We start from the raw sequence: 18480 nt of genomic DNA, 5'->3' as shown, positions 1-18480 counted from the left end.
CATTAAAAAGTCTACTTTCTCAACTCAACAGCTGCTGCCAGTTCAAGCCCCAGGAATGTTCTCTCGCATTAGTCAGTGCCCCCCAGGCCTGGAAAACTCTCAGAATTGCAGTTAAGAAGCATTAAAGTATCAAAGTTAACATTATGCTCAAGAAACCTCACAACCATCTCGTGTTGTGTTCTCAAGGTATTTTTGTCATCACTTTCAGCTCCATATTGGACAATGACTTCCCTTAAAGCCATTACTGCTTCACAACACTTACAGGTACACACCAGACTGACACAGCAAAAACATTGTCTGTAGATAAGCCTATTTTAAAAGAGTTGTCGGCCAGCCCTCTTCACATCCTCATCGAGCCTATTCATCAGACTGGCAGTGATGTCACCATAGAAATAGAATCACTAGAATAGGCCTTCCTCCTGGGACTACTTCCTGCTTTACTCCTAGATTGAAGATGACAAACATTAAGACAACGGGTTTCTGATATCTCATAACTCTTTGCAACAACAGGACCAGCTATGCTATGCAACGGCACTGGTAGCTAGCAACGGTGCTGGTCACAGATTTGTGACGACGCTGTCGTAACCTGTATATTTTCGACCTAGCTGTACTCCTATGGGTACAACCTAAATAGCCACCAGTCCAAGAATTGTGACATCATTGACTTGTTAAGGGACTTCCGTTCTAGTGATTATATTTCTGTGGATGTCACAGCCATTTAAAATTACAGATTGTGCTGTAATTATATCTATTGAATTGCCTCAATTGAGGTTAATTGTCATGGAGTATGATTTTGAAGTTTGACATTTACAGTGATTTTTACATTATCAAGAGCATATCATAAATGATTCTTTCTGCAAGGAAGCTGTGTTCCACCCATTTTGAACTAATTTCCTCACTATTTCCCCCCAGAGACTTTGGTTATGCATTCCAAGTAAAAGTGCTGAGATGCACCCCTAGTCTTTGATTTTAAATCTCATAAGAAATTTCCAGCGAGAGTCTGTTCACTCACTTAGGATCACCACTGGATATTGGGACAATTATGTTTTATTGGACCAAGTTGTCCTTGAGCTGGAAATGAATATGACTCCATTATGCATGCGGGTCAACTGTGGCGCACTTCAACTGTAACACACTCACACGTACGCACACACACATGCACACACACAAGCACACACACCTAGCCAACCATGCACACATAGACACATACAGCCCCACAAACACACACACACCACATAAAACACATCCCAAAAAACAGGAGGAGAAACTGCCCATTAATAAATCTAGCAAACAACACAGAGCCTCTCCACCCATCTAGTATCAGTAATTGCAGTCCATGGGTTGGCCTTGAAACTCTGTCAATGTGCCATCCAGCTCCTAGACCATTCATTCCCATGGGAGGAAAGAAAATATACAAATACTCTATGGAAAAACAGAATAGTATCAGGGTGATTTTAATAGACTGCCATATTGCACCCGGGGTAAGAATTACTCACTGACTCTTGGTGGTGCTGTAGTCCTAGTGGACTGTGTAGGGTTGTAACTTTCCCAGAATTCCCAGGTTTCCCTGAAATTCTCGTCTGAGAAATCCTTGGCTATGGTTACTTGTCGCGTGGTTCACACATCCATATCTGTTACAAAAGCATATAATAAACCAGTCATTAAAGACCCCATGTCCCTAAAGTGTGTGTCCACTTCCTCTTCCCCTCCAATCAGGCTCCAGCGCTGGGGACCCTGATGGGAGTGTACCTCCCATGCATCCAGAACATCTTCGGGGTGATCCTGTTCCTGCGGATGACCTGGATGGTCGGCATCGGAGGAGTAATTGGCTCCTTCATCATCGTCTTCATGTGCTGTTCCACTGTAAGTACCTGTGTTCGAATCTGAGACACCTACATGCAGGGATGGAAATTAAGCTTGCACGCTAGCCTGTGGCTAGTACTTTTTAGACCAAATTAGTACAAATTGCAGTCTACTAGCCAGTGCCCAAAATCCTTAACTTCCATCCCTGCCTGCATGTAATTAGACTGTGTTAGCTAAAGTCTAGGCATTCTAACCTCTACAGGATGAGTGTCCCCAAACCGGGACGGTTGTTGCTAGCGTGCGCTAATGTGACTAGAATTCCGGGACATAGTCATGTCTGATATGGGCAGAAAACTTAAATTCGTGTTAATCTAACTGCAGTGTCCAATTAACAGTAGCTATTACAGTGAAAAAATTCCATGCTATTGTTTGAGAAGAAAAAACTTTTATCACGGCAACTGGTTTGATACATTCACCTCTGAAGGTAAATAATGTACTTACATTCAGTAATCTTGCTCTGATTTGTCATCCCAGAGATAAAATGTAGCATAGTTTTGTTTGATAAAATCCATTCTTATGTTCAAATGTAGGAACTGGGGTCTACAGTTTGACCCCACTGCTGTCTCTGGCTCCACAACCACCCCGCCCGGCCATCTAGATGTGTGAAAGTTAGTGTATAAGCTAATGATCCATCATGTATGACACTCCTGGGAGTGTGTAAGCTTACATTTTTTATTACCATAGTATTTTTGTATGTTCTCTATAGTTATGTACTTGAAAATGTATCAATTAACCAATTTGGCACATTTGGGCAAACTCCTGGCAGACTTGATTCAAAATATTGTGCGGTAATGTAGTTCTTCCCTCGATCCGTCTGAAACTTTCCACACACACTGCTGTCATCTGGTGGCCAAAAGCTATATTACACATAGACTCCTATCTGAAAGAATGGACTTTCTCTTGCATTTCAAAGATGATGGAACAAAAAAACAAAAGAAAAAAAGCTGCATGTTTTTTTTGTTTGTATTATCTTTTACCAGATCTAATGTGTTATATTCTCCTACATGAATTTCATATTTCCATAAACTTCAAAGTGTTTCCCTTCAAATGGCATCAAGACTATGCATATCCTTGCTTCATTTCAGGTGAAAATTTAAAAAAGGTTACGATCCTTTGTCAATGCCTTCATGTGCTGTTACACTGTAAGTGTCTTTCAAATCAGTGCAGCAATATCTAATAAGTAATCTAACAATTCCACAACAACTACCTAATACACATAAATCTAAGTAAATAAATTGAATAAGAATATATACATATAAATATATGGATGAGCAATGACCGAGCGGCATAGGCAAGATGCAATAGATGGTATAAATTACAGTATATACATATGAGATGAGTAATACAAGATATGTAAACATTATTAAAGTGGCATTATTAAAGTGACTAGTGATCCATTTATTAAAGTGGCAAATGATTTCAAGTCTGTATGTAGGCAGCAGCCTCACTGTGTCTGTGTTACTCATGGGTTTGGTGGGTTGAATTTGGGGGTGGATTGCATGCTAGACTGTATTAGACTGATGATCTAAAGCCTATGCTCCTTTGTTAATGTCTTCATGTGCTGTTTCACCCTAACTACAGTGCCTTCAGAAAGTATGTACACCTCTTGACTTTTTCCACATTTTGTTGAGTTACAGGCTGAATAAAACATGTATTAAATGACAATTTTGTGTCACTGGCCTAACCACAATACCCTATAATGTCAAAGTGTTTTTTTTTTTTTTACAAATTAAATATAAATGAAAGGCTGAAATGTCTTAAGTCAATAAGTATTCAACCCCTTTACTATGGCAAGCCTAAATAAGTTCAGAAGTACACATTTACTTAACAAGTCACATAATAAATTGCATGGACTGATTTTTGAATGACTACCTCATCTCTGTACCCCACACATACAGTTCTGTATCCCACACATCTGTAAGGTCCCTCAGTCGAGCATTACATTTCAAACACAGATTCAAACACAAAGACCAGTGAGGTTTTCCAATGCCTCACAAAGAAGGGCACCTATTGGTAGATGGGTAAAACAAAGCAGACAATGAATATCCCTTTGAGCATGGTGAAGTTATTAATTACACTTTGGATGGTGTATCAATACACCCAGTCACTACTAAGATACAGGCATCCTTCCTAACTCAGTTGCCGAAGAGGAAGGAAACCGCTCAGGGATTTCACCATGAGGCCAATGGTGACTTTAAAACAGTTACAGAGTTTAATGACTGTGATAAGAGATGGATCAAAAACATTGTAGTTACTCCACAATACTAACCTATATGACAGAGTGAAAAGAAGGAAGCTATTCCAAAACATGCACCCTGTTTTCAATAAGGCACTAAAGTATACAAGAAACAAACTTTATGTCCTGAAATCAAGCGTTATATTTGGGGCAAATACAACACAACACAACATTAGTGAGTACCACTCTCCATATTTTCAAGCATGGTGGAGGCTGCATCATGTCAAGGGTATGCTTGTCATCGGCAAAACTAGGGATTTTGTTTTGGGATAAAAATGAATGGAATAGAGCCAAGCACATGCAAAATCCTAGAGGAAAACCTGGTTCAGTCTGCTCTCCAAAAGACACTGGGAGACAAATTCACCTTTCAGTTGCTTACCAAGATGACATTGAATGTTTCTGAGTGCCCTAGTTACAATTTTGAATTAAATCAGATTTAAAATCTATGTCACGACTTGAAAATAGCTGTCTAGCAATGGTCAAAAACCAACTTGACAGAGCTTGAAGAATTTTGAAAATAATAAAGTGCAAATATTGTACATCAGAGGTGTGCAAAGCTCTTAAAGACTTACCCATAAAGACTCACAGCTGTAATCACTGCCAAAGGTGATTCTAACATGTATTGACTCGGGTGTGAATATTTATGTAAATTAGATATTTCCGTATTTAATTTTCAGTAAATTTGCTAAAATTTCCTAAAGCATGCTTTCACTTTGTCATTATGAGGTATTGTCTGTCGGTGGGTGAGAGAAAAATAATACATTTAATACATTTTGAATTCAGGCTGTAACACAACAAAATGTGGAATAGGACAAGGGGTATGAATACTTTCTGAAGGCACTGCATGTTTATTTACATATATATTAACATAACCTTTGCTCGGCTACGTAGCCCATTAAGAACTTTCCTTTTACAATAACAAACTGGATGGTTAAGAGGTGAACAGTTTTAAAAAAGTGACAATGTTTCCTAGCATCTATTGTCAGCACAACCATTTTTAGTGCTATTCACTTAGCACCGAACAAGGTGTCACTGAGCAGTGGCAGCTACAATATGATTGGGTTTGACTGTTTGACATGTGTTTGTCATAATACAGTACATCACATTGATTTCTCATGAATGACCTCAATGCATGATTCTCATTCTGCACTGCCAAAGAGAGGAGGTGCACTTACATATCCCAGTAGACCCCATTTTATTGCAAACATGTCAACTCATGTCAGCGCCAATCTTCTCTCTATGGGTTTGACCTTAGTTTTGATCCCATGAAATGTGATTTCAAGTTGTATTGATGGCTCGTTTAAAAGCAACCGAGTATTACACTGAACAAGAATGTAAACACAACATGTAAAGTGCTGGTCACATGTTTCATGAGTTTAAGTAAAAGATCCCAGAAATGTTCCATACGCACAAGAAGCTTATTTATCTCAAATTTTGTGCACAAATTTGTTTACATCCCTGTTAGTAAGCATTTGATCCTTTGTCAAGATAATCTATCCACTTGACAGGTGTGGCATATCACAAAACTGATTAAACAGCATGATTATTACACAGGTGCACCTTGTGCTGGGGACAATAAAGGCCACTTTAAAATGTGCAGTTTTGCACAATGCCACAGATGTTTTAAGTTTTGGGTGAGCATGCAATTTTTTAATAATGGATTTAATGGTGCTCCGTGCGATGTTCAAAGTTTCTGATATTTTTTTAGAACCCAACCCTGTACTTCTCCACAACTTTATCCCTGGCCTATTTGGAGAGCTACTTGGTCTTCATGGTGCCGCTTGCTTGGTGGTGCCCCTTGCTTAGTGGTTTTGCAAACACTGGTTCCTTTCAGAACAGGTGTAAATATACTGAGATCATGTGACAGATCATGTGACACTTAGTTAGATTGCACACAGGTGGACTTTATTTAACTATGTGAAGGTAATTGGTTGCACCAGATCTTGTTTAGGGGCTTCATAACAAAGGGGATGAATACATATGCACACACTGCTTTTCTGTTTAGATTTTTTTTAAACATTTTAAACAAGTTATTTTTTAAATTTCCCTTCACCAACTTGAACTATTTTGTGTATGTCCATTACATGAAATCCAAATAAAAATCCATGTAAATTACAGGTTGTTATGCAACAAAATAGGTAAAAAACCAAGGTGGATGAATTATTTTGCAAGGCACTGTATAGTCTAATAGGCAAATAATTCTAAACATTGAGAAATACTAAAATGTCATCAATTACAAATTACATGAACCTCTCCTGGACTAGATTTTAAAATACTAAGCCCTCCCGTTTGACTGAAATTGAAAAAACATGACCCTCCCCATTTTCCTCAAAGTAACCATTCTGTCAATGTTGATCATTCCCTATACATGTATTTATAATGTACTTACTTACCCAGGAGCAAGCAAATTAATATAAAGTGAAATGGCATGTTTAATTACTTGGTGCTTACAATGTAACAACCTTTGTAGACAATAGGCTAACCAGGAGAAATAAGGAGACAAGAGAAAATGTATATCATTTTCAAACCATTCAAATATAATTCCCCATTTCAAACAAGCAATAACTATTTGTAAAATGTACTAACTAGATAGTAAAACGTACTAACACAGGTTGGTAAAGCTAGCTAGCATTTCCCAATTTTACACTAATGTAGCTAAGCACTGGCGCAATGTCAACACGTTTTCCAACTCTGTCAATAAATGTTACAAAATTGCCATGAAAGGTATAAAACATTTAGTTACCAATGTTATTTCACTATTTTGAGACTTAAGTTGCACTTTTGCAAATTACAAACCGTTATAAGCACAACAAATTAAGAGACAGAAATAGCTAAATGAAGATAGGCAGAAATTTCTTATCCAATACAAATCCCCAATCACACTTATTGGTGATGTCATGGCGATGTTGGCTAGCTAAGCTCATGTGCAGAAACACGTCATCATCGGGTCTAACGGCCGTCTCACACCGAACTGCTCATGTGGAGGCCGTCAAATCAAGAACAAGTTTTATTGGCACATACACCGGATAGGTACAGTGAAATGTGTTGTTTAACAGGGTCACCCATAGTTGTACGGTGGCCCTGGAGCAAATTAGGGCACATTGTTAGGTTTTTCACCTTGTCAAAGGCACTTGATATAAAGTTATTTTTTACAAAAATGAAAACGTGTCAGTTTGTCACTTTCTCAAGGTTGGAGTAATAACATGTTCAACTACTTAAGACATTGGCTCAAATCTAGGTTGTGCTTAAGATGTCAAGAAAATGAGCAACTAAGGAATAATTTTTCACTTCTCTCATTGACTTCTCAAACCCCAAACCCCAGCCTGGTCTGCTTGGTTTGTTTCGCAAGTGTTCCCGGAAGTCTTGCGATGTGCCTCTGGGTTTAGAAACTCAGTGGAAATAGCATATGGCTTCCATTTTGGCTGCAGAGGAGAGTGTGAGAGGTCATTGTGACGTCATTTCCTGTGAACTCTCAAATCTCCAAAAACCCAAAAGAAACTCATGAAACATTTTGTGACATTGTACGTTTGCACATTCAAAATAAGAAAATAAGAAGCCAGAAGAATGCTGGACTTGTCACCAGGAAATTGTCACACTGACCTCACACCTCTTACACTCTCTTCTGCAGCCAAAATGGAAGCCACATGCCAGTTTGGTCTCTTAATTTGTTGTGTTTATAATGGTTTGTAATGTGCAAAAATGTAATTGAAGTCTCAAAATAGTGAAATAGCATTGATTTTGTAACAACATTGTAATTACAGAGTTGATTGTTAAAGATTAATACATTTTAAGTACTGTCTTCTGGTTAGCCTATTGTCTGCTGTGGTTGTTACATTGTAACTACATTGTAATTATAAAGGTTATACCCTACTGGGTTTCACTTTACAAATACAAGTATATCCAATTTAACTACATTGTTCTTACATTACACCTGATTCAGTATAACCATTGAGCCAGATCATAACAAAGAAATAAACTAATTGAAAATGATCGGTAGCCATTGCATTACATGTGGATTCGATGGTAGTGGCACCTTGTAGTTTACATGTAACAGTGTCAGATTTTGGTTGCCGTTATTAACATGGTCAGTCAAAGGTGACTTTCAAACATGGAATTACAAAACATTAGTTACATAGTGGAACAAGAAATGTGTAATAACATCAGTAATTACATATGGGGATAACCTTCAGCAAGTGGATGTGTAATCTGTGTTTAATTGTGTAATAACTGATAATGCTACAACATTTTTACCAAGTAATTATATAGTAACACTTATGTAATTACTATGGTGTTACTACATTTATTACAGTTATTACAGTTATTACTGTTACATAGTAACATAAAATTCTTACCGGTTCTTAAATTGTTACCAGTTCTTTTCTGCATATGGATCTTTCTTTTGACACAAAACCCACTACTGGTGTGCGTGGCCAAAGAGCTCTATTTTTGTTATCCTCGCAAGGGGATAACCACATCGACGGGGCTGTTTTGGAACAGGTCAAGAGCTTCAAGTTCATCGGTGTCCACATCACTAAGGAACTAAAATGGTTCACACCTATCAACACAGTTGTGAAGAGGGCACGACAACGCCTCTTCCCCCTCAGGAGGCTGAAAAGATTTGGCATGGGCCCTCAGATCCTCAAGAAGTTCTACAGCTGCACCATTGAGATCATCTTGACTGGCTTCATCACCTCTTGGTATGGCAACTGTTTGGAATCCAACCTCAAGGCTCTACAAAGGGTAACGTGTCCTGTCCAGTACATCACTGGGCCGAGCTTCCTGCCATCCAGGACCTCTATACCAGGCGGTGTCAGAGGAAAGCCCTAGACTCCAGCCACTCAAGTCATATACTGTTCTCTCTGCTACCGCTCGACAAGCGGTACCGATGCACCAAGACTGGAACCAACAGAAACCTGAACAGCTTCTACCCCCAAGCTATAAGAATGACTCCGGAATATCTACATTTACCATTTTTGCACTAATCAATCAAATTTAAATCAAATTGATTTATAAAGCTCTTCTTACATCAGCTGATGTCACAAAGTGCTGTACAGAAACCCAGCCTAAAACTCCAAACAGCAAGCAATGCAGGTGTAGAAGCAAGGTGGCTCGGAAAAACTTCTTACAAATGCAGGAACCTAGTAAGAAACCTAGAGAGAATGAGGGGTGGCCAGTCCTCTTCTGGCTGGGCCCGGTGGAGATTATAACAACAGAACATGGCCAAAATGTTAAAATGTCAATAGGTGACCAGCAGGGTCAAATAATAATACTCACCGTGGTTGTCAAGGGTGCAACAGGTCAGCACCTCAGGAGTACATGTTAGTTGGCTTTTCATAGCCGATCACTCATAGTATCTCTACCGCACCTGCTGTCTCTAGAGAGTTGAAAACAGCAGGTCTGGGACAAGGTATCACGTCCAGTGAACAGGTCAGGGTTCCATAGCCGCAGGCAGAACAGTTGAAACTGGAGCAGCAGCGTGACCAGGTGGACTGGGGATAGCAAGGTGTCATCAGTATTCAGACCCCTTAAATTAAATTGATGGGCATGATTTGTAAAGGCACACACCTATCTAGGTTCCACAGTTGAGAGTGCGGGTCAGAGCAAAATCCAAGCCACGAGGTCGAAGGAATTGTCCGTAGAGCTCCGAGACCGGATTGTGTTGAGGCACTGATCTGGTGAAGGGTACCAACAAATGTCTGCAGCATTGAAGGTCCCCAAAAACACAGTGTCCTCTATCATTCTTAAATGGAAGAAATTTGGAACCTCCAAGACTCTTCCTAGAGCTGGTCACTCGGCCAAACTGAGCAATCGGGGGAGAAAGGCCTTGGTCAGGGAGGTGACGAAAAACCCGATGGTGACTCTATAAGAGATCCAGAGTTCCTCTGTGGAGATGGAGAACCTTCCAGAAGGACAACCATCTCTGCAGCACCCCACCAATTAGGCCTTTATGGTAGTGGCCAGAACACCAAGCCCGCTTGGAATTTGCCAAAAGGCCCCTAAAGGACTCTTAGACCATGAGAAACAAGATTCTCTGGTCTGATGAAACCAAGATGAAACTTTTTTGGCCTGAATGCCAAGCGTCACGTCTGGAGGAAACCTGGCACCATCCCTATGGTGAAGCATGGTGGTGGCAGCATCATGCTGTGTGGATGTTTTTCAGTGGCAGGGACTGGGAGATTAGTCAGGATCGAGAGAAAGATGAATGGAGCAAAGTACAGAGACTGGGTCAGAGGTTCACCTTCCAACAGGACAATGACCCTAAGCACACAGCCAAGACAACACAGGAGTGGCTTCTGGACAAGTCTCTGAATGACCTTTAGTGACCCAGCCAGAGCCCAGACTTGAACCCGATCGAAAATCTCTGGAGATACCTGAAAATAGCGGTGCAGCGACGCTCCACATCCAACCTCACAGAGACAATCAGCAGAGAATAATGGGAGAAACTCCCCAAATACAGGTTTGCCAAGCTTGTAGCGTCATACCCAAGAAGAGTCAAGGCTGCAATCGCTGCCCAAGGTGTTTCAACCCAGTACTGAGTAAAGGGTCTGAATACTTATGTAATTGTGATATTTATTTATTTTTATTTTTTATAAACTTGCAAAGATTTCTAAAAAATACTTTTTCCTTTGTCATTATGGAGTATTGTGTGTAGATTGGTGAGGGAAAAAAATATTTAATCAATTTTAGAATAAGGCTGTAACGTAACAAAATTCGTAAAAAGTCAAGGGGGTCTGAATACTTTCCTAATGCACTGTATAAATGTTATCAACATTATAAACAGAGGCAATCTAAATTGGTTCAGTCTGAACATCTCACTGTTAGTTTGGCATTGGTAGCTTAAGTGGTGTAGGAGGAGATACACGCCCAAATGTTCACATTTTCCACATGTACTGTGCCTTCAGAAAGTATTCATACCCCTTGAATTTTTCCACATTTTGTAGTGTTACAGCCTGAAATCAAAATGGATTAAAACGATTTCGATTTTCACCCCTACACACAATACCTCATAAATTGAAAACATGTTTCGTAATGTTTGCTAATTTATTTGAAATGAAATAGAAAAATATGACATTTTACATAAGTCAATACTTTATAGAAGCACATGTGTCAGCAATTCAGAGCTGTGGTCTTTCTGGATAAGTCTCTAAGAGCTTTCCAAACCTGGATTGTGCAACATTTGCCCACTTATTCTATTCAAAATTCTTCAAGCTCTGTGAAAATGGTTGTTGATCGTTGCTAGACAACCATTTTCATGTCTTGCCAGAGAGTTTCATGTCGGTTTAAGTCAAAACTGTAACATGGCCACTCGGGAATATACAATGTTGTCTTTGTACATTTGGTCTTGATTTTAAGGTTATTGTCCTAATGAAAGGTAAATGTGTCTCCCAGTATCTGAAAAACTCCTCAGTCCTTAATGAGTGCAAGCATACCCATAACATAATGCAGCCACCACTATGCTTGAAAATATTTAGAATGGAACCCTGTAATGTGTTGTATTGGATTTGCCCCAAACATAACACTTTGCATTCAGAACAAAAAGTGAATTGCTTTGCCAAAATGTTTTGCTTTATCGCTTTAGTGCTCTGGCAACTGAGTTGGGAAGGATGCCTGTATCTTTGTAGTGACTGGGTGTATTGGTATACCATCCAAAGTGTAATCAATAACTTCACCATGCTCAAAGGTATATTCAATGTCTGCTTTTTAAAAACCTATATATCCAATAGGTGCCCTTCTTTGTGAGGCATTGGAAAACCTCCCTGGTCTTTGTGTTTGAATTGTGTTTGAAATTCACTGCTCGGCTGAGGGACCTTACAGATACAGTGGGGCAAAAAAGTATTTAGTCAGCCACCAATTGTGCAAGTTCTCCCACTTAAAAAGACGTAATTTTCATCATAGGTACACTTCAACTATGACAGACAAAATGAGAAAAAAAAATCCAGAAAATCACATTGTAGGATTTTTAATGAATTTATTTGCAAATTACGGTGGAAAATAAGTATTTGGTCAATAACAAAAGTTTATCTCAATACTTTGTTATATACCCTTTGTTGGTATGTCTTCACAAGTTTTTCACACACTGTTGCTGGTATTTTGGCCCATTCTTCCATGCAGATCTCCTCTAGAGCAGTGATGTTTTGGGGCTGTTGCTGGGCAACACGGACTTTCAACTCCCTCCAAAGATTTTCTATGGGGTTGAGATCTGGAGACTGGCTAGGCCACTCCAGGACCTTGAAATGCTTCTTACGAAGCCACTCCTTCGTTGCCCGGGCGGTGTGTTTGGAATCATTGTCATGCTGATAGACTCAGCCATGTTTCATCTCCAATGCCCTTGCTGATGGAAGGAGATTTTCACTCAAAATCTCACGATACACGGCCCCATTCATTCTTTCCTTTACACGGATCAGTCGTCCTGGTCCCTTTGCAGAAAAACAGCCCCAAAGCATGATGTTTCCACCCCCATGCTTCACTGTAGGTATGATGTTCTTTGGATGCAACTCAGCATTCTTTGTCCTCCAAACACGACGAGTTGAGTTTTTACCAAAATGTTATATTTTGGTTTCATCTGACCATATGACATTCTCCCAATCTTCTTCTGGATCATCCAAATGCTCTCTAGCAAACTTCAGACGGGCCTGGACCTGTACTGGCTTAAGCAGGGGGACACGTCTGGCACTGCAGGATTTGAGTCCCTGGCGGCGTAGGCTTTGTTACTTTGGTCCCAGCTCTCTGCAGGTCATTCACTAGGTCCCCCTGTGTGGTTCTGGGATTTTTGCTCACCGTTCTTGTGATCATTTTGACCCCACGGGGTGAGATCTTTTGTGGAGCCCCAGATCGAGGGAGATTATGAGTGGTCTTGTATGTCTTCCATTTCCTAATAATTGCTCCCACAGTTGATTTCTTCAAACCAAGCTGCTTACCTATTGCAGAGTCAGTCTTCCCAGCCTGGTGCAGGTCTACAATTTTGTTTCTGGTGTCCTTTGACAGCTCTTTGGTCTTGGCCATAGTGGAGTTTGGAGTGTGACTGTTTGAGGTTGTGGACAGGTGTCTTTTATACTGCTAACAAGTTCAAACAGGTGCCATTAATACAGGTAACGAGTGGAGGGCAGAGGAGCCTCTTAAAGAAGACGTTACAGGTCTGTGAGAGCCAGACATCTTGCTTGTTTGTAGGTGACCAAATACTTATTTTCCACCATAATTTGCAAATAAATTCATTAAAAATCCTACAATGTGATTTTCTGGATTTTTTTCTCATTTTGTCTGTCATAGTTGAAGTGTACCTATGATGAAAATTACAGGCCTCTCTTATCTTTTTAAGTGGGAGAACTTGGTGGCTGACTAAATACTTTTTTGCCCCACTGTAATTGTATGTGTGGGGTATAGAGATGAAGTAGTCATTCAAAAATCATGTTAAACACTATTATTGCACACAGAGCGAGACCATGTTACTTTGTTAAGCAAATTTTTACTCCTGAACTTATTTAGGCTTGCCATAACAAAGGGGTTGAATACTTATTGACTCAAGACATTTCAGCTTTTCATTTTCTATTTATTTGTAGAACTTTCGAAAAACAGAATTCCACTTTGACATGGGGTATTGGGTATAAATGAAGGCTGTAAATCAACAAAATGTGGAAAAAGTCAACGTGTGTGAATATTTTTGAAGGCGCTATAAGTCTATGGCAATTGTACTGCTATTGAAATGTATTGGGAGCTCATTTAAATATTGTTGTAGTACAAAAAGTGTAAGTAATATAGCACATTTTTTCTCTAACAATCTAAGTTAGTGCAGTCTGCACATTTGGAAGTTGGTTTTGTGTTAAGCTATTAGACGACTTAGTGAGCGGAATAAATCAAATAATAATATGAGTAAGAAAAAAAACTACAGTTGTTCATTGCTTTGCATGCACACCTAACTAGATGTTGGATGATATCTGTGCCCAGTGGGTGTTGATTGGATAATACATGTTAAATGGACTTTTTCCTCTTGTATTTCCTCCCTTAATCCTCCATATTGTTTGTGTTTATCAAGGATTTATATTCCTTTCTATTTAAAATGTGCCATTTCATTTAAAGTATTACATTTGAAAGATAAATATGGGTAATGAAAAAGTATATTAACACGGATGGTACAAGGACACAAATCCTCTGAGATGTAGATCAAAGCATGTTGAAAAAAGACCTGTGGAAAAGAGAACCCTGAACACACACACACACACACACACACACACACACACACACACACACACACACACACACACACACACACACTTTACCTATACTGACAGACACACACATATATGTAATGCACGCACATGCAGACTCTCTCTTACACACACCCTATTAGTCACACAGCTCAGTCCTGAACTCTGGCACGCTGGGGCTTGAGTGTGATCAGTCTCGGAGCAGCCCCCTCCTGTCTTCCCCTGAGCCCCTTACATAACTCAGCTAGTCTCTGAGCCTATCACATAGCAGATAAGGCAATGCAGGGGAGAGAGAATGCCACACTACATCAGCCAGGAGAGATTTGGTGTGTGTGTGTGTGTGTGTGTGTGTGTGTGTGTGTGTGTGTGTTCACACACATTTGTGTGTGGGGGTGTATGTCCATGCATGTGTGCGTGCAATGGTAGTAGGAGCAATCCATCTGAGTGTCTTCCCTCTCCCGTAACAGCCATATAAATAAGCTCTGCGCAGAGCACTCCCTTTACTGGCTGTGTTCTCAAACCAAAATAACTATCCCGCAATTGGTTCTGTTATCGTTTTCAGAACAGGTTGCGGCAAACATTTCTTCTGTTCTTTGATTTGATTTGAATCTCTTTCGGTCTCCATTTGGAAAAATCTTCAAAGAGTGCTTAAACATTAAAATACAATTGATAATACACTGCTCAAAAAAAATAAAGGGAACACTAAAATAACACATCCTAGATCTGAATGAATGAAATATTCCTATTAAATACTTTTGTCTTTACATAGTTGAATGTGCTGACAACAAAATCACACAAAAATTATCAATGGAAATCAAATTTATCAACCCATGGAGGTCTGGATTTGGAGTCACACTCAAAATTTAAGTGGAAAACCACACTACAGGCTGATCCAACTTTGATGTAATGTCCTTAAAACAAGTCAAAATGAGGCTCAGTAGTGTGTTTGGCCTCCACGTGCCTGTATGACCTCCCTACAACGCCTGGGCATGCTCCTGATGAGGTGGCGGATGGTCTCCTGAGGGATCTCCTCCCAGACCTGGACTAAAGCATCTGCCAACTCCTGGACAGTCTGTGGTGCAACGTGGCGTTGGTGGATGGAGCGAGACATGATGTCCCAGATGTGCTCAATTGGATTCAGGTCTGGGGAATGGGCGGGCTAGTCCATAGCATCAATGCCTTCCTCTTGCAGGAACTGCTGACACACTCCAGCCACATGAGGTCTAGCATTGTCTTGCATTAGGAGGAACCCAGGGCCAACCGCACCAGCATATGGTCTCACAAGGGGTCTGAGGATCTCATCTCCGTACTTAATGGCAGTCAGGCTACCTCTGGCGAGCACATGGAGGGTTGTGCGGCCCCCCAAAGAAATGCCACCCCACACCATGACTGACCCACCGCCAAACCAGTCATGCAGGAGGATGTTGCAGGCAGCAGAACGTTCTCCACGGCGTCTCCAGACTGTCACGTCTGTCACATGTGCTCAGTGTGAACCTGATTTCATCTGTGAAGAGCACAGGGCGCCAGTGGCGAATTTGCCAATCTTGGTGTTCTCTGGCAAATGAAAAACGTCCTGCACGGTGTTGGGCTGTAAGCACAACCCCCACCTGTGGACGTTGGGCCCTCATACCACCCTCATGGAGTCTGTTTCTGACCGTTTGAGCAGACACATGCACATTTGTGGCCTGCTGGAGGTCATTTTGCAGGGCTCTGGCAGTGCTCCTCCTGCTCCTCCTTGCACAAAGGCGGAGGTAGCGGTCCTGCTGCTGGGTTGTTGCCCTCCTACGGCCTCCTCCACGTCTCCTGATGTACTGGCCTGTCTCCTGGTAGTGCCTCCATGCTCTGGACACTACGCTGACAGACACAGCAAACCTTCTTGCCACAGCTCGCATTGATGTGCCATTCTGGATGAGCTGCACTACCTGAGCCACTTGTGTGGGTTGTACACTCCGTCTCATGCTACCACTAGAGTGAAAGCACCGCCAGCATTCAAAAGTGACCAAAACATCAGCCAGGAAGCATAGGAACTGAGAAGTGGTCTGAGGTCACCACCTGCAGAACCACTCCTTTATAGGGGGTGTCTTGTTAATTGCCTATAATTTCCACCTGTTGTCTATCCCATTTGCACAACAGCATGTGAAATTTATTGTCAATCAGTGTTGCTTCCTAAGTGGACAGTTTGATTTCACAGAAGTGTGATTGACTTGGAGTTACATTGTGTTGTTTAAGTGTTCCCTTTATTTTTTTGAGCAATGTACAATCACATTTTCACATATAACATACTGTTACAAACAACAAACATAATACACTGACATATTGATCAGATAAATACACTGACATATTGATCAGATAAATACTCTAACAGGCTGAAAAGATACAGTAGATTGGTTCCTTGATCTACCATAGTCATGCACAACCTTCCAATGTATTATATTTAAATGGTTCTAAAGTATTGTTTGAATTTATATATTGAACGGTTTCCAGTTTGCTCAAAAAAGTATTACATGTATTTATTGCTCTGAATCTAAATGTTATTTTGCCTATTCCTCTTTTCTGCTCTTTTCTTTCTGATGTACAATTTATTTCTAGTATTGACTGAATGTCTGTCTCTTACCAACTGAATACTGTTGTGAATAGGCCGTTTTAAATGGTGTACATTGTGAAATTAAATAAACATGTTTTTTTAAATTACAGTGCATTCGGAAAGTATTCAGACCCCTTGACTTTTTCCACATTTTGTTATGTTAGTCTTATTCTAAAATTTATGAAATAGTTTTTTTCCCTCATCAATCTACACACAATAGCCCATAATGACAAAGCATAAACAGGTTTAGACATTTTTGCAAATTTTGCACGTTTACATAAGTATTCAGACCCTTTACTCAGTTCTTTGTTGAAGCACCTTTGGCAGCAATTACAGCCTCGACACTTCTTGGGTATGACGCTACAAGCTTGGCACACCTGTATTTGGGGAGTTTCTCCCATTCTTCTCTGCAGATCCTCTCAAGCTCTGTGAGAGATGTTCGATCGGGTTCGGCCTCTGTCTGAGCCACTCAAAGACATTCAGAGACTTGTCCCGAAACCACTCCTGTGTTGTCTTGGCTGTGTGCTTAGGGTTTTGGTCCTATTGGATGGTGAACCTTTGCCTCAGTCTGAGGTCTTGAGCGCTCTGGAGCAGGTTTTCATCAAGGATCTCTCTGTACTTTGCTCCATTCATCTTTCCCTCGATCCTGACTAGTCTCCCAGTTCCTGTCGCTGAAAAACATCCCCACAGATTGATGCTGCCACCACCATGCTTCACAGTAGGGATGGTGCCAGGTTTCCTCCAGACATGATGCTTGGCATTCCGGCGGAAGAGTTCAATCTTGGTTCCATCAGACCAGAGAATCTTGTTTCTCGTGGTCTGAGAGTCCTTTAGGTGCCTTTTGGCAAACTCCAAGCGGGCTGTCATGTGCCTTTTAGTGAGGAGTAGCTTCTATCTGGCCACTCTACCATAAAGGTCTGATTGGTGGAGTGCTGCAGAGCGGGTTACTTCTGGAAGGTTCTACCATCTACACAGAGGAACTCTGGAGCTCTGTCAGAGTGAACATCAGATTATTGGTCACCTCTCTGACCAAGGTCTTTCTCCCCTGATTGCTCAATTTGGCCAGACGGCCAGCTCTTGGAAGAGTCTTGGTGGTTCTGAACTTCTTCCATTTAAGAATGATGGATACCACTGTGTTCTTGGGGACCTTCAATGCTGCAGAAATGTTTTGGTACCTTTCCCCAGATCTGTGCCTAGACACAATCCTGTCTCGGAGCTCTACGTCCAATTCCTTTGACCTCATGGCTTGTTTTTTTTCTGACATGCAATGTCAACTGTTGGACCCTTTATAGACAACTGTGTGACTTTCCAAATCATTCCCAATCAATTGAATTTACCACAGGTGGACTCCAATCAAGTTGTAGAAACATCTCAAGGATGATCAATGGAAACAGGATGCACCTGAGCTCAATTTCGAGTCTCATAGCAAAGGGTCTGAATATTTATGGTAATGCGGTGTTTCATGGTTATTTTTGCAAAATCTTCTAAAAACCTGTTTTCACTTTGTCCTTATGGGGTATTGTGTGTAGATTGGTGAGGAAAATGTTATATTTAACCAATTTTAGAATAAGGCTGTAGCTTAATAAAGTGTGGAA

At 40.6% G+C, this 18480-nt stretch overlaps 1 protein-coding gene and 1 long non-coding RNA gene across 6 annotated transcripts in view; one reads left to right on the top strand and one right to left on the bottom strand.

Moving 5' to 3' along the window:
• LOC149975859 (uncharacterized) overlaps positions 1-18480 on the bottom strand; it is a 944026-nt gene that overhangs the window by 565345 nt on the left and 360201 nt on the right. The window lies entirely within an intron of this gene.
• LOC110493888 (solute carrier family 12 member 5) overlaps positions 1-18480 on the top strand; it is a 328213-nt gene that overhangs the window by 209884 nt on the left and 99849 nt on the right. For all 5 annotated transcript variants that reach the window (XM_036949870.2, XM_090205034.1, XM_090205036.1 and 2 more), the window contains exon 4: positions 1717-1863. In XM_036949870.2, the coding sequence (XP_036805765.1) occupies positions 1717-1863 (147 nt within the window). The remainder of the gene's footprint in view (positions 1-1716; positions 1864-18480) is intronic.

Source organism: Oncorhynchus mykiss, chromosome 17, assembly GCF_057628025.1.
Source record: "Oncorhynchus mykiss isolate SJ-2025 chromosome 17, ASM5762802v1, whole genome shotgun sequence".
Lineage (NCBI taxonomy): Eukaryota > Metazoa > Chordata > Actinopteri > Salmoniformes > Salmonidae > Oncorhynchus > Oncorhynchus mykiss.
The sequence above is the reverse complement of the archived record's forward strand: the minus strand, read 5'-3'. Positions and strand labels throughout refer to the sequence as shown.